This window comes from Rattus rattus, chromosome 8, assembly GCF_011064425.1.
Source record: "Rattus rattus isolate New Zealand chromosome 8, Rrattus_CSIRO_v1, whole genome shotgun sequence".
In the NCBI taxonomy this organism is placed as follows: domain Eukaryota; kingdom Metazoa; phylum Chordata; class Mammalia; order Rodentia; family Muridae; genus Rattus; species Rattus rattus.
The window spans coordinates 70,756,465-70,780,014 of NC_046161.1; the positions used below are offsets into that span (position 1 = coordinate 70,756,465).

Sequence of the window (23,550 nt, forward strand, 5' to 3'; positions counted from 1 at the left end):
TAGAATATTTAGAATGTTTTAATAACTACATGCTTCTAATAAACACACACACACACACACATACACACACACACACACATCTTAAATAACAAAGCAACTTGGCTTCCGGTTCTAAGTCTATTAAAAAATTTTTATACTATATTCCAAAAGCTGAAAGAAAAGTGGTCACATATTTTGTATCTACATCTGCCAAGATATTATGGAGTTAAAAACATTATAATTCACCTATTCCAACCCAGCAGGGTTAGAGTGAAATATGAGAGACTTGGCTGGCCTCTGCAAAGCTGTAGCCATATGATGCTGTGTTTACTTTCCTCGTGTCCAAATTGAAGACACAGCTAGCATCGCTAATGCCCTAACATGTCATAATGCACAGAGAACCTGTGTTATTGCATGCAGTTCGAGCCTCCTGTTCCTTCAGACTCTTACACCTGTGGGTTATTTAGTGTAATTTGCATGCAGAGAGCTATAAAGAGAGCAACTGTGGGCTGCCTCCTCAGTCAGTCATGGATGGACTTCACCATATTCAGTCTACACAAGATTATATGCTCCTCATAAAACATGATATTTAAGGTGCCAATCAAGATCTCTGAACATCTTACACAACTTCTATGAAATTAAAGTCTGTAATGATTTCACAATATTTTATACAACTTTCAAGCCCTTTCCTATGTAGTTTTTGATGTGAGTGAAATCTTGAAATTTCACACTGATATTTGAATTTAACTTTTGAACACATAAATTAAATAGAGTCACTGACTAGAAAAATAAATTGTTAATATTTTTATATTAAAGAATATGTATGACACAATGGAATTTATTGGAAAACAAAGTGAGACAAACACTCTCTCTACTGAATGAGTGTTCTATTTATATAGGAAAACCAAATAGAAACATAAACATTTCTTAGGTGTGCTGAGTAAGACTTAATATCACAAGGGACATTATAACTTGGGAATTTGTCATTCTGATATGCTCAAGTTTTTATGCTACATCTCATGGAGTGTGAAGACTATTTACTAGGTACCCTTTATATGAATATGTGGCCAGCAGGATGATGTAAGTAAGAGAAATGAAATGGAAGTCAAAAGTTAAGTAAATTTTCTGGGCATGCTGACAGAAGTGGAGAAATAAAAATAAAGTAAAACATAAAAAGAGTTTTTCAATCAAACTGAAGCTATGGATAAGGCAAAGTCGGAAACAGGAAGCAACAAATGTGTGTTAAATTAGCAGGTACGCAGAATTCCCCAGAGAAAGCGGGAGTCAAGATTATGAACAGGAGCTTTGTTAGACACAATGAACAGCAGAGGAAGCGGTAACTGCCACAGTGTAGTCAGTCACTCAGACAGACAGACACAGAGAAGACGGGTGTGTGCACATGTGTGCACGCGTGCACACGCGCGCGCGCGCGCGCGCACACACACACACACACACACACACACTAGAACACACCAGATCATGCTTACCTAGAATAAAGAGGTGGTATGGGGGACTTGGGAAGAATGTACGTAAGTTTGAAAGCTATAGAAAATGTGGATGATTAGGAATTTGTCCCCAAATTCAGATAAATCGTAAGATAAAGAAATGTTCAGGGCTCACTTTTTTAGTGGTTGTTTGTAGCACACACTTGAAAGACCAGGGACTGAATCTACTATTAACAGTAAAATGTTAGAATAAAGTATAATCCCTAAGGTTATGAAATACAATAAGCCCTAAGAGTTGAGTTTAGGAAACTGAGAATACAGGACAACTAGAAATAGTTTTCTTTAATATCCTGTCATAAAATTGCAGATTACAGTGAGGTATTCAGTTGAATGTTTCAAAGGTGACTGAATGGACCTATATGACACTTGGGAGCAGCGTGGAAGGAATCCTGTGCTGCTCTGTCACTATGTGTGACCTGTGTCATCTATGAGGCATAAGGTGCAGGCTGCACTGCCAGTCCTGAGCCCCCCTGTGTCTGTAGTCAATGTCCAGTGTCTGCTTGTGAGGTTAACCAGCCTCACCAGACTTCTGCATGCAGTTTGTGAGTCTTCATCCCATCTTCATCCTTCCCCAGACCTGTCTTTGTTTTGGTCTTAATCGAGACAGTGATTCAAGCACAGTTTTAGGCAATCCATCCACACAACACCCTTTCTACTTCTATCTTAGATAAATTACTTTTCCAAGTATCCTTCCGGTGGTCCACACAAAGCAGGGAAGTGCCTCTGAATATTCTGGTCCCTAGAACTAACAGAAATTACCAGGCTCTTCTGACACTGATTCTAAAAATTCTCACAATTCCGTGTCATCCAAGTCATTGTGTTACAAGCTAATTTGAATCTTAGCATCTTCATTTCCGTACTTGTCAATGGACAGATCATAGAAGTCAATAAAGACTGCTTGTATCATATTCCAAGATAGGACTTTCTAACTTACCTCACATAAAATTCAAATCCTTGCTTGGCCTTAGAGAAGGCTCCTATATGCTTTTTCCCCAGGATGGCCATGGGATCTTATTGCCTCAATCTCTTGAATGCTAGGGTTACTATAGTGATTACCACCAAACCCAGCTTGTTTTTCTGGTTCTTCCTGGATAGTTTACTGCTCGCCTAGGATGTTAGATGTTCAATTATACACTGTCCCCCTTCTGTCCCCAGATCCTTGCAGTTGCTCTTTCCTGGTAATACTGTTCTCCTTGTGAGTCTTTGACTCACATCCTCTTAAAACTTTGCAGCCATTGTATTCAAAGTACTTATCTGACCATTCATCACCTTAGTCCCAGAGTCTCCCAATATCTCCTGTTACTAAATGATGCTTAATAGTGTACCTTGATTTTGTAAACCAGCTCCGCTGTTCATTAAAGAAAATTTTTATCTCAGGTACCCTGGAGAGCTTGTTGAGATCTATATCCCCAGGTATGATGTGTTGAAGATAATTAAAGTATTTGATTAAAAGAAGATAAAGTGAGTAGATTATTTTTTAAAGCAAGAAATCTAAAAGTTAGTTAGAAATGTTTATATTGGCAGGCAATACATTAAGGTTCCATGAATTCTGTCATTGCAGATATTGGTTTCATTTTCTTTCTTATGTTTAGAACATAGGAATTAGAACAAGGAAGGCCACAGATACACACACGTACCACACAGACACACAGACACACAGACACACACACACACACACACACACACACACACACACACACACAAACCGACAACAGAATGAAAAGAATCCAAACCACAAACTACTGGTGAAGTGAGAACTTTAAAAGAAGATGTTTGTATGAGTTGAATGCCAATCATAATGGAGCATGGAAGCCTCGTAGCTTACGATACCATGCTCCACTTGAGCTGGTAAGATATGCTTGCAAGCCTTAGTACTGGGAGGATAAGAAAGAAGTATTTTCATGACTTCTAGGCAGCTTAGATTACAAGTTGAAGTCCTGTCTCAAAATAAAAGGAAGCAAAAAGACAACATCTACAGGACACGAGAATAGAAAGGAGAAGAGAATACAGACAGATCCTTCCAGAAATGTCAACCAAACAAAAGAAAAAGCCAGCGGAAAGGAATTCCAGCCTGCCCTGAAAACAGCAACTTCTCGCTAAGAATTTCTTCTAACTCTCCAACTGACACACATAAGTAAAAGGAATGGATAAAAATTCCAGGCCCAAGCACTGTCTGTATTCATGACCCACTTTAGATCTAAGGACAGATACAAGCTGGAAAAAAAAAAAAGGAGACTATCTTAAAGTTGATGCCTAAGATAAAAGCTATCGTGGTAGCAGAGAAAACAGACTTTAAAGTCTGAGAGTTTATCAAAGACAAGACATCATGTGATGATCCAAAGGTCAATTTTAATAAAGTTTGTCGAAATCACAATAACATTCATTCATAATTAATGAGTAAAAATCATCATTTATAACAACTGTATTTATGTACCAGGTCTTTGATGTATATTAAGCAAAAAGGACAGAAATTAAAAAGTGACTTGAACATAACAGCAGCTACTCTCAGTAATGGATTTGTAAATAGGCAGTTGAAAAACACTGTGAAACAACAGGAATATCAAACATTCAGAACGTCCAGCAAAGCAGAATTCACATTCTTCTCAGTGTCTACATCAACGCCTCCAGGACAGACCATCTTTAAACCAAAAATAATTCTTCATGAGGAAAGGAAGGCTTGAATTATCAAAATATCCTTTCTGATAATGGTGGAGAGAAACCAATCGTATGAGGAGAATTCGAAAAAAAATCTATCTCAAGTTGAGTAAATAAATAAGCAATTCAGAAAGAGACAGATAAAGAAAAACAAAAGAAAATGGGATTTAGGGAAATGTGGATCGATGCCACAGAAATATGGACTGTGTTTCTGGCTTGGGCCCTGTTAGCCTGGATTGAGTGCACACATTGACAATTGGTAACTGGACATTTGGAAAAGTCGTTCATGTGCTGAAAAATCTGTGCAATCCACTGTAATCCACTGACTCACAAGATGACTTCAGGCTGATGAGATATGATGTCTCAAAACAAATCAGAAAACAAAACAAGTGCAACACACACACACACACACACACACACACACACACACATATGTAACAACAACTACTTTTTAAAAAGAAGCCATGAATTTGAGGGGGAATCAGGAAGGGTGTGGATTTGGAAGGAGGAAGGGGTGGGAGAAATGAAGTTATTTTATTAAAATCTCAAAAAAATAATAAGGAAATCATTTTAGGAGATGAATAGGAATGGCGAGGAATGATGAAAGGGAGAGTAAGGAAGCAGACAGGACATGTTCAATGCACATACTTGAAGGTACTACTATGTTAAAGTTCTTTGTACAGTAAATGATACAAAAAATAAAAGATAAAAGTAACAATGACTTATTATATATATATATATAATTTAAAATGATCTTTTAATAACACAGAGAATGGAATTAGTAGAAAAGGTTTAGATGTACCATACTACTCTTTCCTCCTAGAAATTCCATATTGTCCTCTACTCCTCCCATGGCCTGGGGTTAGGGAGGCCTTGTAGATTTGGCTTTGTTTGGTTTTGGTTATTCTTTTATTTTCGTAATTGAGGTACTTTTTATAAATTCCATATCCACCATAGTAGCTCACCTCCAGCCATGACATCATTTAACTATCAAGTCCTAATGGCAGCAACAAACGAACTAAATTCTGTATTGAATACAATGTTCAATATCAAGTCACAAAGCAATTGTGATGCGCTTAGATAGGGAACACGATGTATACATTAAGTAAACTCAACCTTAATTAAAAATTCAATTAAAACCCCTCTAAAAGTAAGTGTGTCTGAAGAAATAAATACATATATAATGAGACTTTAAAATGACCCATTAATTTCAAGTACTAGTTGTAATTTCTGCTCTTAACAAGTTTTCATTTGGAACTCCAAACAGCTACAAAGGAGGAAAGGAGGGAAGGAGGGAGGGAGAGGGAGGGAGGGAGGGAGAGGGAGGGAGGGAGGAAGGCTTCCTGAATCTACAGAAAACACAAGCAGAAAATAACAAACAAAAGTCTTATAATAACAGCCAATATTATTGTTTGGGGTATGTTATTACACAGAATATGATGCTAATTTTATATAAACTATAGAAAGTGCAAGTTGGGCCACTTTAAGCTACTATTTCTTGGTGATATTTACACTTATCAAAAGGCGAAGGCTTATCTATACTGGCCTGTTCACATCCACAGCTCTCTGGAGTCATCCCCATGTCCTCTCTGACAGGCCTGTAGTACCTTAGTGACCTTGGCTTTAGAAGAATTAGAGTTTTTAATTCACCTGTTTATACAGATTTACTATGTATTACACTCGGGAATAATGAATTTTTGGACATTGTTGAGCAATTACTTGGCAATGTTTATACTCTTGATCAGCCTGACCAGATGGGGTTGTAGTTCTGGCTTTCTCAGATACTGATCAATCCTAAGGAAGATCTTCTAGTGAGCTCCTCAAAGTGCTAAACTTCTAAACTTTTTTGAGCAATTTTTTTAAACAAATTGATTCATTTCTATAGGCATCTAATATTTAATTTTTTTTTACACTTTGTTCACTTATTTTTGTTGTGTGCATGTGTATGTACGTGTATGCCACAGTGTGGATGTGGATGCCAGAGGATATCTTGTGAGCGTTGATTCTCATCTTCCACCACAGGGGTATTAGTCAAACTCAAAGCACTGGATTAGCAATAAAGGCCTTTACAGGCTAAGTCAACACTCAAGCCCTTCTCTTGGTATCTGAGACAGGATCTTGCTATAATTCTAACTGAACTTGTCCTCACTAGGTAGCTAGTGCTAGCATTGAACTCACAGCCATCCTCCTGCATACTGAAGGATGAGGAATACATTACCAATACTGGCTTAAATGACCATTTCTAAATTCATATTATACATTACCTTTGTAGGAGTTAGTCCCCTTTTGCCATTAGAGAGTTGCAAAGCACCTCACACTTTAGCCAACTCCCTTACTGTTTTGGTGAAGAACCTGAAACCAAGCTACAAGACTGCCCATGGTCCCATGAGCAGCCTGGGTACCCAGGGATGTTAGCAAGACTGCCCACGGTCCCACGAGCAGCCTGGGTACCACAGAGACGTTAGCAAGACTGCCCATGGTCCCACGAGCAGCCTGGGTACCACGGAGATGTTAGCAAGACTGCCCATGGTCCCACGAGCAGCCTGGGTACCCGGGGATGTTAGCAAGGTGCCAGTCTACAGATCGACACATTATAGATTCTGAATCAGTTTTCAAGTTGTAAAAGGGATGTAAAAAAACTGAATAATTATGTGTATATATCTGTGTATGGGTTTATAAAGATGAGTGCAGTTCTAGAAGGGACCAGAAGAGGGCTGATCCTCCCAGGGCTGGAGTTAATGGTTGTGAGCCTTACGAGGTGAGTGCTTAGAATCAAATTCAGGTCCTCTGTAAAAGTAACAAACGTCCTGAACTGCTGAGCACCCCGTCCCTCCAGCCTCCTTTTTCCTTCCTTTTAAGATACAGCTAAGTTTATTCTGCTAACATCTCAAAATAACTTATTTCAGTGGATGGAAAACGCTTAGAACAATATTCTTACCTGTAAGAACCATACATCACTTTCTGGCAGTCAACTAACAAAAATTTCTGTTCCATTTTTCCATGGAATTTTGCTCCTGTTTTTGAAAGATAATCTTGGCCTTTTACTGTCCGTACACGAATGTTCTGCAATTAAATGGAAACACAAAGTAAACTTATATCTTAGGAGTGGGACATTTCAAAAAGTAAATAACAATGTAAAACACACCAAAGACACTGATTTGAAACAGGCTTTTAAAACGCCCAAAATATTCATGAAAGAAATCTGCAAATATTTCCCTAAAATTAAATACTCAAGAAAGAGAAACATTTCAAAATTCTACTTTAACACAGCTTCAATGAACATAAGTTTTCTGCTGACACCGAATGGCTTTGTAAATGATAGAAGATTTCAGTGTGAGCAACACTTTCAGATTAGAATAGCTTGGTGGTAGGGGGTTGGGGATTTAGCTCAGTGGTAGAGCGCTTGCCTAGGAAGCGCAAGGCCCTGGGTTCGGTCCCCAGCTCCCGGAAAAAAAAAAAATTAGAATAGCTTGGCGATTCTTCCACAAGTCAAATGTAAACTGAAAACACTATGTTATTAATGCTTAGACAAAGCCACACATACCTAATTGTGGAGTCACCTGCCAGGCATTTCATGTGACCATGAAATGGAATCACTAACTATTCCTGGCGGCAAAACCAGTGCAGAAGAATGCAAAGGTATCCTCTATGCAGAAGCACATGACAGAATAAACAGGGCTTCCGCCCCTCTGAACATTGCCCTCTCTCCACTATTTTCTCTTCTTCACTGTAAATATTTTTGACTAATTTATCTTAACATGACTCAAATTTGACAAGAATGAAAATGGTAAGCAAAAGTACGTGAGGAAAAAAAAAGTGAATTCTTACCCTGAGACGCTGAATTTGACAACCCTGTTTTTCAGTCATTGTTAGAAAATGATTAAAATTGGACTCATCAAGTAAAATGTATACGGATATTCCTCGAGTGGATGCCTCTACTATTTCTTTGAAAATATCCACATCAGTAAAAACATCCATCACTATAGCAACCACCTGTTAAAGACAAAAATATGGGGACGGTTTGAGAAAATTAATAAAGATCAAGAAACTACTTAGCTTTGATAGAAATCAAAGAAAATAGAAAGCAATTAAATCTATCACACAGAAATGCATAAATTCCCGTATCATTTAAAAATACATGATAATATATACAAATAAAAATATAGTGTGTGCATTTCTATAACCTAGGCAACCTTCATATCAGCATATGTGGGAACCTATATCTCAGTCAAATCTGCAATTAAAGGCAGATCCTAATATGGTCTCCAGAGCTGGTTATAAACCAAAGACAGTAGGGGAGTTTTGAACTTTTTCTTAGAAGGCATCCAGTGAAAAATGGAATTGTAGAAATTGTAAGAATGAAGGTGCTGATATTCTGGCTTACAAAAGATGACCGACTGAAGAAAGAAAGACACTGTGGGAAGAATTTATGCTTTCTCAGTGAAGGTGTTGAAAGACTGGAACAGAAATGGAAGACCGAAATGGAGGAGATAAGAACAGAGCAATATGTCTATGCACTTAAAACTAGCATAACAGACAGCATTTGGGAAAACTAACAAAAGTAACAAAGTCAACAAGAAACAAAACAGTCAACGTGACTAAGAGAGATATGCCCTAAAGAACAGTCCACTAAATCGAAGGCAGATGGGCTGCCTATTTCTGGGAAGCAGATGCCCACATGTCCTGAGAGTAAAATCAAGTTTGAAGAAAAAGAAAATCCTTGGTTGACTTAGCACTCAGAGTGCCAACACACTTCCTGACAGCTTACAACGCGATGGGCATAAGACAACAGTCCCCACCCTTCTAAATCTACTGGAAGACACTGTCTGAGGGACGTGGAACAGGAGGTATAAGGGATCAGGGTTTCCTGACAGAGGAGTTGTGTGACAGGCTCAGAACAGGGATCCCAGAGATAGTGTGCGAGTTACACAAAGTGAAGCTGTCCATGTGGACGCCTTGAGGAAGAGTCAGTCATGCAAGAATGAATCATTTTATTTACCCCTATACAACATTTAGGCAGGACACTGAGTATGTGATGGCTTCAAATCACATCTACAAGTGTTCATTTAATTACTGTATTTTAATGAATGATTTGATGAATATCAATAATAAAGTTTTTAAAAATTCACGTTTTATGAAACAAATTATAAAATATGTCCCTGACATAATCTGGCGGCACTTTTTATGTAGGAAGAAAGTTTAAATAAAGAAACACTACTGTCCAAAATGATGTTTTTTTAACCAGTATACATGAAGCCACTTTAATTTATCAAAGTCCCTCACGTAACAAGTTATTTTAGACTTTGAAAGCGATCAAAAGCCCATAACGTAGGGTTTTGTTTGCAAAAGTGATTAAAGTCACTCAGCCAGTGAATGATTCAATCACAGCAAAGACAGAACAAATGCCAGTCTTTCTTGTGTGACAGATAACAGACTAAGTCAAGACACCGTTCACTAGATTACGCATCTTCAACACGTTTATCTGGCGCTGACCAAGGCTGGCAGCATCCTACGCATCTGCTTTCTCTAACCTCACTCAGCGTTTGAGTGAGCGTTTATATGAGACCCACAAAGCTTCAACTCTGCTGTGGAAGGCAGGATAAAACGAGTTGTTCTGTACGGGATTAGTCTTGGCACGGAACACTGATCAGAAATGACGTATGTCAACCTGACCTGAAAGTACTGTGCCCACTTAGTCACCGAGCTGTCGAAAATGATCACAATGACTACATTCAACAACAACAACAACAACAACAACAACAACAAAAGAGACAACGAAGTATATGTTATATTTAGATTTGATATGAAATATAATAAAAAATCTAAAAAGAGAATATCTGGTCAATTTAGCCTACCAGGAAAGAGTATCTGGTAGTAATAATATACATATATTCTACAGATTCGTGTGATGGGGGATTGTAAAGCCCACCTTACGGATGACATCACAATGTCCATCTTTATAAGCAGGAAGGCAGAAGCATTGCATCTTAGTTACTGTTCAATTGCTGTGAAGAGACACCATGACCACGGCAACTCTTATGGAAAAAGCATTTAATCTGGGGTATGCTTTCATTTTTTTGGTGGAAGCCAGACAGGCATGGCGCTGGATCAGTGCCTGAGTGATTTACATCCTGATCCATGGGCAGCAGATGCACAGAAAGCCAAACCAGACCTTGCACAGGCTTTTCAAGCCTCAAATCCATACCCAGTAACACAAACAAGGCCACACCTCCCAATCCTTCCCAAGTAGTTTCCTTAACTGGAGAAGAAGCATTCACACATATCAGCCTCTTGGGGCCATTTTCATTCAAACCACCACACATACGTAGTATAAATCAGCAGAATAAAATTAGAAAAAATGGAAGTACATTGGAAAGAAAAGAGTTCACTATGACGCTGAAGGTAAATGCTTGAATTTCCTCAGAAAAAAAAATGCTTCTCCCTGCCAGGATTTTCTGCTAAGTTTTGTATTGTGTCCCCTGGGTAACCTGCTAGCAACATGCTTGCATAGGACCTAGTTACTTGGTAACACACAGCTGCATCTGGATTAATGGTCTGCACTAATTGAGTTGCTACCATTGTCAAAATGCTTCATTTAAAGGGAGTCTGGCTTCCCTGGTATTCACCTAAGGAGAGACAGGAGGATATATATATTTTTTTTTTCCTGACATAAGAGATAAAATAATTTATAAAGATAAAAAGATTAATGTGACTTTTTAAAAAAGTATTCAGAATAAAATGGAACACAACTGAAAACTTTGAAGAGCCGAGTACTAGAAATCCAGGGAAATGATCACTTAAGGGATATAAATTCCTAAGTTTGTAAAAAGCTGTCAAAAATAATGAGCTAATGGGTTTCCAAAAGCAAAATGAAACTGATATGGTGAACAAATGTCTCTGGCCCTTACTCCTGCGCAGCTTAAGTAGGAACTAATAGACTGTAAGTGTATATCAGCCACTTAGATTTGCCATAAATTAAATGATCTTGGAGAAGTTACCGAAATGACTCTCTCTCTAAGTCAGTTAAACTAGAGGAGATCTTGCGTGCATTAACTTCTACAATTCCACATTGCAGAAACTCTTTTCTACTCCTGACAATGTTGACTAAAACAATGCAAACAGGGCTTCTGTCATGAAATATGATAGAATGGGAGCTTCATTCTCACAGATTGGGCACAGAAATGAAGTTATCCTAGAGATTTCAGGAGCTTACCACTCAAATTTGATTTCTATATCCCAAACCAAGCTCCATGTCTAGTCCCAATGATCTACGGTATGCTGAGAAGCATATGTCTTTTCTCTTTAATAGCTTTGCAAGAAACACTCTACATACTCTACAGAAGTCTGAACTGTCACTAATTAGCAAAAGTGAGAAAAATCTAGATATAGAATATATAATAAAAGTCAACAGAACTGAAGGGAAAGCAAACAGTTTAGCAGTAGCTATGGCTTACAAACTACATCTATGTGACAACTCAGGAGAAATGAAGGATTTCCCACATTCTTTGCATAATAACAGACTCAAAGTGCTTGGTCTAAGCATGAAGGTTTTTGGTTGTGCCTTTATTTTACTTAAGCAATATAACCTTATTGGGGACTTGTGGTTTGCCCTGGAGTTATCTGTATTTTGATGCTAATTCCACTGCCCCGAGGACAGCTGCCAATCACTTACTCAGGACTCAGGTGACTTCACCAGAACCTTCTCTCCATTTAACTTGTAAAATACAGGTGAGGGCAGGTACAGGATAGAAGGAGGCCTGTCATTGAAGGAGAAGGAAAGATAGGCAGAGAGAAAAGTTTGAAGGAAGAGGAGGAGACTGGAACGGAAAGAGGAGAGACAGGAGGGACAGAGAGAGTAGTCACCGTGGAGAGAAAGTGGAAGCTGAGGTTAAGATTCTACTCTGTGTGTTTACGGGTTATAATCAATGTTCTTAAGGGATGGATGGTACTGGGCTTTGTATGTTTAGGTGGGCAATTATATCTTATCAATTGGGTCAAAGGTTATTGTATTGTGTGTTCTTTTATGTGATGGTTTGAGTGTAGGAAAGTATGCAGCAGCTGGAGACACTGGGCTGTTGTGGAGTTGGGATGTGTGTTTCTGGCATGGAAACCTGCCTTGGGAACTAGATAGGTAGAGAGATTGCTGCCAGGCTCAGAGAGAAGCCTTCGGCAGTGTGATATGGGATGGAGCAAAGCAGGTGAGAGACTTTGCTGACTGAGAATTAAGATACCCAGCAGATATCTTGGGGCACTAAGGTGCCAGACCTAGTGGGCTATAAAAGACAGCCTTTATCTTTTGTTTATAATTTTTACAACAACAGGGACTTGAAAAGGAACTATAAGGAAAGGAAGAAGAGAGCAGAAATGAAGCTGCAAAGGACACATAGTCCTTTATTTAAAAAAAAAATTAAAAGTTCTATTATTTCATATGTTCTAATTTCTCCATACTTCTCCCAAATTGACATTTTCTGAAACTTGGACTGGCAACTGAACTTAGCATGTGCTATCAAAGCAACTGTGTCAGGGGCCTTAGAGAAATCAGGGAATGAAGGGGAAAACAACTGACCCGAAGGCCCTCCAACTACTCTATACTAGGATAACCCAGCTGTGTGATGACACAGGCTGCCTTACAAAACCTCACAGGGAACTATGTTCAGAGAGGCCAAGCTTAGAGGGGCAGAAACGGAGCGGAGGGAGGTCCTGAGCAGATTCCGCAGTACCAAACATCAATCAATTAAAATGCCCCCGACCGTGCGCCAGGCACCTCTAGGAGCCTCAAAGGGATGTGCTATAAATAGAGCTCTCTCACCAGTCACAAGATCCAAGTACAACTGGATAGAAACCTTAAACAGAAGACCACAGAATAGAATACTTCCAGAAGAAAAGCACGCCAGAATCAATCAGAAACATAGAATGAGCCAGAGATTTTTGGACAACACCCCAAACTACAAATCAATTTTAAATAGTAAGTTTTCAAGATACTGAATATGACTTGGTCCTCCTGTTTCAATGTGTGAAAATGAAGTTCTCTAAATGTAAAGGACATTGTATCACTAAGACAAAAATACAAAAATTAAAACAAAAGATCCACAAAACATTTGTACAACAAAAGCAATCGGATGGAAAAATTAATACAAAATGTGGGAGAATATACCTTTCAACTACAGATCTAAAGAGGAACTGACATCCAGAACAGATAGGGGACTCCAAAATTTAATAGCAGAAAGACAGATAGCCTGCTCTTGCCAAGAACCAGCCTTGGCTTGGAGAGGGGTTCTGAGGAAAAGGTGTCTGAGAGTGGGGAAAACAAGCCGGTTTGAAGCTGGCGGCCTATGCTCTGCTCCAGACAACTTCCTGTTCTGCTTTCTTTCTCTCTGATGTGCTTTCTCAGGAGATCTCAAGCAACATTCTCTGTGTTCTGCTGGGACAGTTCTCCAAGCAGTTCTCTCTTGCTATTCTAAAAAGTTTTTTGGATAGCTCATCTCCTAAAGATCATGAGTCCAGTCTTTTATTTTACATATCAATCCAGTCATTTGCTCCAGGTTTCCTTTAGATTATCCTATGAATCAGCATTCCAAGACCCCAGCATTTTAATTCTTAGGGGACAGCAAGCAAGCCCGTATTTGCTTTTAACATTGAAAAAGAAATCCAAGATCTGCCTGCCTTCTGCTAAGCTTCCAGAAATTACCATTTCTACCATACCTGGGACTAACTTTGCTTTGTCCCAGGCAGACCCTGAGCTCAGAAATGTGTCTGCTTTTGTAAGCATAAAGACAAACAGCTTAGCTGCTGGGATCTCCTGAGATCACCATTCCTTAAAACTCTTTATCGCCTACCTTAGTTTCTTTCTGACACGTTGACTCATAGTGTAGCTGCCTTTGTACCTTTAGATTCATGAAACCCCTCATAATTCAGATTGCATCCTTATAGTTTGCATAGGTGAGAAATTCTATATTTTTGAATCCATGTTTTTAGAGTTTTTCCCCACAGCCTTAAGGGCTGTTCTGAAGGTCCATTTTGCTGAGACACAGGCCACACCCTCAACTCCTGGACTTGTGCTGTTTCTAATTATCATGACGTCATTAATGTTAACAGGGAGGTCATTCCTTGAAGGAAGAATGTAAAATATAAAGTTTATTACACAAACAAGCCTTATACCCATAGGCAACCACCAACACTCATGGAAGCTCACTTCTGCTGACCCTGTCCCAGGGGCAGGAACCATATGATTCTGTTCCCACCAAGGCCATGCTGGACCCGGAATGATCTAAAATTAGGCAACAGAATAGAGTACAATTTACATGAAGTTAATACAAATATTTAATAGATACAAAATTGTTAATAGGTATAAATAAAACAGCAAAAGCTAATGGGTATAAAAACTACTCAACATGGACTGGAAATATGGCTCAGCAGTTAAAGAAATGGCTGCTCCTACAGAGGTCCTGGGTTCAATTGCCAGCAACTACATGGTGGTTCAAAACCATCTGAAATGAGATCTGATGACCTCTTCTGTCTCCTTTGTTTTGCAGGCATACAAGCAAATAGTATACTCATAAGCACAAATAAATCTTTTTTAAAAAACTCTTCATTGTTACTATGGATCAAAGAAATGTATATTAAAACCACAATGAGACATTTCTTCACACCAGTAGAAATTGCTACTACTGAAATATGAATCATAACAAGTTCTAGTAAGATTATGGAGTAAAAGAAACCCTTGTCCACTGCATACTCTTGGTGAGGAGGTAAGTCACTATAGTTGTTATGAAAAATAGTGTAGAGTTCCTTATTCAATTAAAAATGACTAAATTATAGAACTAACAAGGATTCCCAGGAGAATGGGGACCTAGAACACTTGGTAGAACATATGGAAACAAAAGGTGCTGTGAATTCTTACCCAAGTTGGGGTGCCCACCTGCACGGGGACCCACAGCAAGTGGCAAAGGCTGAGGAATAAGGAGGCAAACCAGATCTAAGCAAGGACAATACACCTAAGTACATAGGACCCACAATATTAGGCAGGGGCCGTGGAAATGAGTAGACTGGAGTTGACTTAGGGTATGGTATCCAGTTGTGGATAGCCACACTACAGGGTGACAAAATTGGGTGTGCCAGATGTGTGTCAAACCCTGGAAAGTGACACAGTTCCTGCAGATATTTGCTGATTCAGGGGGAAATTAATGATGGTCCCCAAAGATCTAAATACCAGTTCTTACAAACGAAATCGACATGTCAGCTCTACCATGCATAGCTTAGATCTCTCCTGAATATTGCAAACCCTAATACAAAAAAATAAAACGAATAACCTGAATTAAGGTAAAAGTGAGAAAGAAAGAGCAGGAAAGAAGGAAGGTGAAGGGGAAAAGACTCAGTTAACACTAACTCCAAACACAAAAGTCCTAATGCAGAAACAAAGACAACATAATAAGCAAGACAAAATGCACCGATCACAGAATAATGGAGTCAAAAGACAGTAACTTAAAGAATGCTCAAAGACTACATATGAATGATAACAAAACTATTCAATCAAATCAAAGACAGTATAAAGTATTCCAAGAGAACAAAAACAAATGGCTGACTAAAATAAGGAAGTCAATTTTGTTAGGCTGGGATCCCTGCTCCTGTTGGCTACAGCCCTTTCCACACTGTAAAGTCCCCCTTGAACCCAGATGGCACCAAAACATAATTCCTGTGATGCCAGACCCCTGGAAACCAGTCACCATGTACTCCAACAAGGACCTTATATGGAAAAAAGGCAGCTCTTGCCTGACATGTCACCTTTCTCCTTGCCCAGGACTGTAAGAACTGGCTCTCTTGGGTCCCCTGTGGGACTTCTCTGCACCATGCCCTGGGACCAATGAACCTTGCCTGAGAGCTTCCCCAATAAACCTGGGCTTGTTTACAGCCCATTCAGTCTGATATGGTCACTGGGAGTCTCACATTTAAGGTGTGAAAATAGATTACAATAAAGACAACTACTAAAGCAAAACCAGGCTGAAATGATACAGGAAATGAAAACTTCTGTGAAAAGCCTCACCAACAGAACACATCATGTGGAGAACAAAATCAAAATGAAGAGAAAGCAGAGGAATTGGGTCATTCAGCCAATGAGAACATTTAAAAATATATGAGTGAAATGTAGGAGAAATTTGGACCTATGTGAAAGAAACAAGTCTTTGATTGTAGGAACAGAAGAAAAGAAAGAAGAGGAGAAGGAGGAGGAGAAAGAGTAGGAAAAAGAGAAAGGAAGAGGAGGAGGAAGAGGGCATGCAGGAGGAAGAGAAAGAGGAAAAGGAGGAAAAAAGGGAGGAGGAAGAAGAGGAAGGAAGAAGGAAAGAGAAGGAGGAGGAAGAGGAGGAGGAAGAGGAGGAAAATGAAGAGGAGGAAGAGGAAGAGGAGGAGGAGGAGGAGGAGGAGGAGGAAGAGGAGGAGAAGGAGATTTATTTTATGCAAAGGTCCTGGAAAGTATTTTCAATACAATTATAGAATATTTTCCAAAGACATAGCCATCCAGATTCAAATATTAATGGACATTCCTCACATAGGATTCTATGTCATCAACAGATGGGATCCATTGAGTTAGAAAGCAAAACAACCACCAGACCCACAAAGGTGAAAGCAGAGCTTGTGAGGTGGCTCAGTGGATAAAGATGCTTGCCTCCAAACCTGATGACCTAAGTCCAATACCAGGAGCCCACATCATTGAATAATCTTCCTACCAGGTATACACACATAGGAAGAGCTAAAACAGCTTCTCAGGAATCTGTACATCCATGTTTATTGTAACACTATTCATAACAGCCTAGGATGGTGCAAATTAAGTGTATAATAACTGATAAAGTTAGAAAGAAAAGCTGGTACATATATAAAGTGGAATACTATGTAGCCCCTAAAAAGATGACATCCTCCTATTTATAAAACATGAATGGACTGGAGATCACTATGTGAAGTAGTGTGTGTAAGTCAGGGACAAAAGGGCAAAAATACTGCAGGGTTTCACTCATAGGCAGTGTAATGGTTTAAATAAAAAATGACCACCATCTGCTCAGACACCTGATCCCCAGCTGGTGGCATTGTCTCCAGTGGTCATGGGAAGACAGCTTTGCTGGAGGAAATGTGTCACTGAGGATGAGCACTAAAAATCCAGAGTCTTGACCCACTTATAGCTGGCTCTCTGTATCCTATGTATGCGCAGAAATGGGATGTCTCAGCTTCCTGCTGCCAATGGCTGCCTCCACGTCTCCACTGCTTCAGAAACAGCAAGCCAAGGCAAACCCTTCCTTCTATAGACCGGTTTTGGTCATGGTCTTTTATCACAGCCACAAAAAGCAGCTAATCTATGCAGAGTCTAGAGCAGCAGGCATCCTGGAAATGGGAGCAATGGGAGCTGCCCTCCCCTCAGGGGTGCAGAGGAAGAGATGGAGAAGCTAGGGTCAGTGGGTATTAAGCTGTGCTTAGCCAGGACTGAGGACTGCTACTGCGCTTGCATGGTCCTGTCACTGCAGATGTGACTATGTACTCTACATTCTCAAGAGGAAGGGATTTCTAATATTCCCATCACAATGAAGTAATCAATGTTAGGTTTAATTTGATATTATCATGTGCGCATCACACAGTGCTGTGTTAAGATGCGCATGTCCGTGTCTGTCTCTAACAGTCCGAATGGATCGTTTTAATCGTTAAGAAGTAAGGATTGTTGCTGAATAACTACAATGCTAAAGCCGTCTTTTCAGAAGTGCTGTGCTGAAGAAGGAGAGCCATGTTTAGCCAAAGTCGGGGACATGAAACGTAAGGAGAAAGCTGAGTCCGCACACTCAAAAGCCATCACTGGTGCCACCATTAAACCATGACATGCCGGTGACCCTTCAAAGCCAGTCCCCATTACTGTATTTTAATATTTGAGGTGTCCAGATGGCAGAGGCCACCTTCGTTCAGCAGCAACATCCTAGCACAGAGGTCATGAACTCCAGTTCCAACCTTACAAATCGCTTTGTAAACTTTGCTTTTTATTTCATTATTAAATTTGTCAAACCCACAGGAAGCCTGAAAGAACCTACTTGTAATCTACTAACGATATTCTTTAATCTTATATTTTACTTAATTTTGTAAATTTTAGCATGATTTGGAATAGAAATTTGGAATAAAAATTGATAAACATGGCTATTAACTATATTTTTTTAATGAGGCTTGAAGAAAAGGCATAGAGTAGCTATGTAAGTTAATGTGTTAAAACAGATTATTTTCAGAGACTAGAAGCCATTTTTTACAATAATAAACTTTTTTTTACTTAATTGCTTGTTGCTTAGTTGTACCGGTGATATATTAAAAAGAAACTTATTATGGAGAAAATAAACCCATTGTAATGAACATTATTTTAAATCCTTAATCTGAACAAACAAACGAAAAGTTATTCAAATAGTGACCGACGTGGGAAGAATATAACAAATATTTGAAATTTCATTAATCATGTATATTAATATGGCACTACAGTGAGAAATTATTTAAAATGACATACATAAATAGGTTATTATTTAAATGCAGAAAGCTTAAAAAATCATTTTAGAGTTGTGTGAAAGCTTTCTGTGTAAAATGTTTATGTTAGATTATGTAATAATTCATTTCCAAGACCAGACTGCATTTGCTCAGATATACCTAGCTTTTGAGGTAAGTATACTTGACAAATACCAAATGCTGATAATTTTGCTGGGATGCAGGGTAGAAATATCACCTCTTCTCAAGGAGAATAGCTATATAAGGCATCAGTTCCTGGAACTATGCGTGCACTTAATTTTCTCTGTATTTTGCTTCACTCCTCTCTTATCTCCTGTCCTGTGTTCACAGCGGCAGCTTTCGTAAGACACACGTGACTGCACCTTGACAGTCCCTTACCTCTGGTGGTAAGGGACAGTTGTCCTCAAAGCTAGGAAATATAGGGAACACTTTTCAGGAGACCATCAAACTGAACTGGACAAGGTTTTCCCACGCCACACAGAATATTAGCTGAATACCCCATACCATTTCCAGTTTGTTAAGAATTTTGAATATTTAATGATGGTCACTTTATAGGTAAAAGGTACACAGGCACAGGACACAGCAAATGCCTTGAGACGAAAGCTGCGTTTTGTTCTCTGCTGTAGCGTCTACTCTCAGGTCTTCAAGATTATAATTAAAATCTCCCTGTCTAGCTCTGAAATGCATTTCACACTGAGAAAATGATGAAGTAGAACTACTTTCTTTTAACTGGCTCATCAGAACTGTTTATGGTTGAAAGGCTGTTTTTGTTTGTTACCTATTCTATATTTAATAACCATACCAAGAGGAAAAAGTGAAATAACATGCATTCCAAATGTTTTCATTATATTAGATCCAACTGTTTTATTAAAAACAATTAGAGAAAGTGTATGCCTAGATCCATTGCCCTCCATTATTCTACATCTATGTTATTGGGAAATAAATGATCCATATAAACAACGATGCGCCACAGTCCAGCCACAAAAATGGCAGAGGCGGATTATTAAAGAGAGCAGATGATAAGGACAGACTGGAGAAGGAAATCTAGACAAGAATTATCTTGCAGCAATAATCAAATTTGGTTGCTTCAGCAATAAAAAAAATGCAATTTGGGAACTTAGTTAACATTTGAGTGAAAAACCCAAATGGTGAATAACTTCAATTTTCATATTCGTATTTATTCATACATATTCACAAATACCACTTCAGAAGCTAGATCTATTCTTTCTAGAACCTCAATTTGGTCAAGCAGTATTTTTGAGGCAATTATAATATGCCTGAAATTTAGGTTATTTGAGACTTTGTTGGCAAATAAAGTCAGAAATAAATAAATAAATAAATAAATAAATAAATAAATCAGAAGGTGCAACAACAGTATATAGATATTCTTTAAAGCATTGAGAAGGCAGGAAAGAGGAAAATTTATTTGAATTATTGAAATGTAAAGCGGTGAGGGGAGAAACCTACCCTTCAGCTTGGATTATTCAGCTGCTAAATACAAGGTAAGCCTGAGAACTCTGGAGAATTAAATACCCAATGGGCTGGATCATTTTCAATAATTTAGTTTTAAACTAAATTATAATTAATGAGCATGTAAGAAAAAAGATTCCACCTCCATTCATAAAGTGATTACAAAGTTCAGAGAGAATCTCACCGCTGTTACAAACCTAATACTATGTCAGATTGCTTTTTGTTTATTTTTTTTTCTTTTCTTTTTTTTCGGAGCTGGGGACCGAACCCAGGGCCTTGCACTTGCTAGGCAAGCACTCTACCACCGAGCTAAATCCCCAACCCTGCTTTTTTTTGTTTATTTTTAACATTGAAGGCAAACCACACATTTAAAAGACAAGGCATTTCTCCTAACTCCAGAAAGCCATGTAAGTGCTAGTAACATTCTAAAGACATGAAAAACGTAAACAGACTCTACTTCTAAACTCACCACACACTCTGTCCTTCCCCCTCCCTTCCTCTCATGTAGATTCTATCAAGAGCAAAATACTTTTAAGAGGGAAACATATCTCTAATTTCTTAAAGAATGGTTTTTGCTTTTATCTTGGTATACATTCATTTTTCTTTGGGTAAAATCATTTTATATAATGGTGTATGATGTGTATTTATCGTTATAAGACATTTTCTTCTCATTAAAAACTACTGAATGATCGCATGTAGTCAAGACTTTCCTCCACGGCAGAGTGAAGAATGCGGTCTGCAGATAAAGATGAGTCAAAGCCTGTGGCAAATACTCAGAACTGAGCATTAAACCTAACTGGGCCAGGAGAGTCTGCTGTTCGACGTTCTGGAAGAAATCCAAATTTTTCTAAGAGCATTCATAGTTGAGACATTTATGAAAAACTCAACCCATCTACAGAAGTGCATGCATTATTAACAAAGCCCTGGGAGAGAACTCTGCTGCTTGACCAGGAAGAGGGCAAAGAAAAGCAAACAAATAAGTATAAAGCTAAATAAGACTAAATAATATATAATTCTAACTCTCTGGCTGGTGCCTCCCACCAGACAAGTTCCTCCATAGTAGGAAGACAAGCCCCAAAGGAAAGGGATGTCTGGGCTTCAATATCACAAAGGGCAGAGGCAGGTAGAGAGGACAAGGATCCCACCACCAGGCTGGGGAGAGGATGTAGACATGAGGCTGGGAAGAGGATACAGAGAAACATACATGGTTGCGGACAAGTGACTGAGCAAGTGACAGGCAACGGTGATATTTAGAAACCAGATGGTAAAATCTTGACAGTCAGTGGGAGAAGGAGGCCTCCGAGGAGCATGCGCACCCAGACAATGCACAGATCGCTGGAGTAAGAAGCCAAACGACTGTGCAGCTGTCGGTAACAGAAATATTCAGATTAAGAGTTGGGAGAAACGAGCTTGGCTTTGAGTCTGTTAAGGTTCAGCCATCTATGATCCAGATAGGTAGGTGTCCTTAGAGCTACTCAGGATTAGGGGGAAAGGTTTTAGCCTTGGGTTTTTAAAATTAGTTATAATTTTAGCATATGTCACATAAAATAGTAGTTTTCATCATGATATTCTCACACATGTGTATGATACACATTGATGTTTACTCCTCCTCGCCTTCTCCTACCCTTCTTCAGCCTCCCACTGCTGTCCATTTCATGGCACACAAAGTTGTTTTTCCGTGTGTTTGTGTGTGTGTGTGTGTGTGTGTGTGTGTGTGTGTGTGTGTGTCTGTATGTGTGTGTGTGTGAATGTCTGCATAAACGTGACAGATCCTCTGGCACTAAGTTCACCTTTTCCAGAATAGCAAGTAGTCTGAACCACATCTCTCTGATCCCTTTTACTACTTTCACTATAGAGAGAACACAGAGCCTTTGTCTATCCAAATCTGAGATCTCCAAATTTTTCACCTATGGACTATTTAAAAGTAACATACAAAATAGTGTTTTTCACTGCTTTTTAGAGTTGCTACATTCTAGATGCCTTTCCTCTTGATTTAATAGTGGTGCAGTCTGAATATGAACTCTTTCCCACAAACTCCTGTGTTTAGACAACTATTCACCAGGGAGTGGCAGTGTCTAGAAAGGATGGGAAACCTTTTTAGGAAGTTGAACCTTGCTGGAGGAAGTCACTGAGGGAGGCCTTGACGTTTCGTAGTTTGGATCCATTCCTTGCTTGCTGAACTTCCCTATTTAGGGTACAATGTGAGCATCTGCCCGTACGCCAGCCCCAATGCCTTCCCCACCACAGTGTACTGTATCTTGTGAACCAAAATAAACTGTTCCTCTCTTATAAAGCTTCTCATCGGGTATTGGTAAAGGCAGTGAGAGAAGGAACTAAGATAGACTATTGGGCCAGATATGGAGCAGTTGTGATAAACCTGGACATGAGGCTCATAAACACTTTGAACTTGTTTGTGGAGTAAATGTGCAAAAGTTTGGAACTCTGGACTAGGTCAGCCTTCAAGCTCTGAAAATAGAGCACAATGGGCCATTCTAGTGGGGTTTTCAAGGACAAAAGTCTTTGAAAACTACAGAATGGAGGGTGATCGAATGAAGTTAAAGACAGTTTAAATTTAAGTTAATCGACTAATGGCTTTACTGGAACAAGTGTCCAGACAGGACAGCATTCGGGTTGGGCATGGTTATGACTCATTGCTTTTCTTCACGTCTACCATATAGAAGAGTTAAAAAAAAGTTTCGTTTTCATTTTGAGGAGGAATAGAGCACGGCGAAGTTAAAGTTGCAGACACACAGCTGCCGAAAACAAGGCCAAGATTCACAGAGACTTTCCCATTTAAAGAGATCGGCTTTGCACTGGGGAAACGGGGGACAGTAGGAAAAGTTACCCGAGAGCAAAACACAACACAACAAGGACTCCAGTTTGAAAGTAAAAATATATCTGAAAGGAGAGCCTAAATACAGAACGTAGTTTAAAACTTTCCTTGATCAAGATCGAACATTTAGGAAACCAATTTTTTCTGATTCAGGCAACCAACATATTGAGTCACTACAGTTATGGCCCAAAGTACACAGAATCTGTCCAAAACTGTCAAGTTGATAGCACCACCCCTGCAGTACTTTTTGGTTTTTTTTTTTTTTATTTATAAAGATGCAAAATTGTGGCAGTAGGAGATGGACACCAAACTACGGTTCTAGATAGTCTCCCAGGCCAGGCAAAGTGTAGATATAGTGGAATCTCTATTAAACTTTGGCCTTAAGGAAGCTGTGATCATGACACGTGGAACTTAGTCGAGTCTTCAGGATGTTGGAGACATCCGGATTGCAGGGTGTCTACCAAGAAAAGCTGCACGTATGGAGTGGAGCTGGCTCAAGAGAGAGGCTGTGTGTGGAGCTAGAGGTGGTGGCTGGGAATAACCCAAGCCTTCTGGAACGCAGGGATCCCATCTTACTTCCAGTTGCTGGAGACT

General features: G+C 39.2%; 1 protein-coding gene across 1 annotated transcript in view; it reads right to left on the reverse strand.

Annotated features, from left to right (window-relative positions):
• Nucleotides 1-23,550, reverse strand: part of Fam83b (family with sequence similarity 83 member B) — a 51,691-nt gene that overhangs the window by 2,898 nt on the left and 25,243 nt on the right. The window contains exons 2-3 of the mRNA XM_032910485.1: nucleotides 7,968-8,132; nucleotides 7,078-7,202 (exon numbers count right to left, since the gene is read on the reverse strand). Of these exons, the coding sequence (XP_032766376.1) occupies nucleotides 7,078-7,202; nucleotides 7,968-8,132 (290 nt within the window). The remainder of the gene's footprint in view (nucleotides 1-7,077; nucleotides 7,203-7,967; nucleotides 8,133-23,550) is intronic.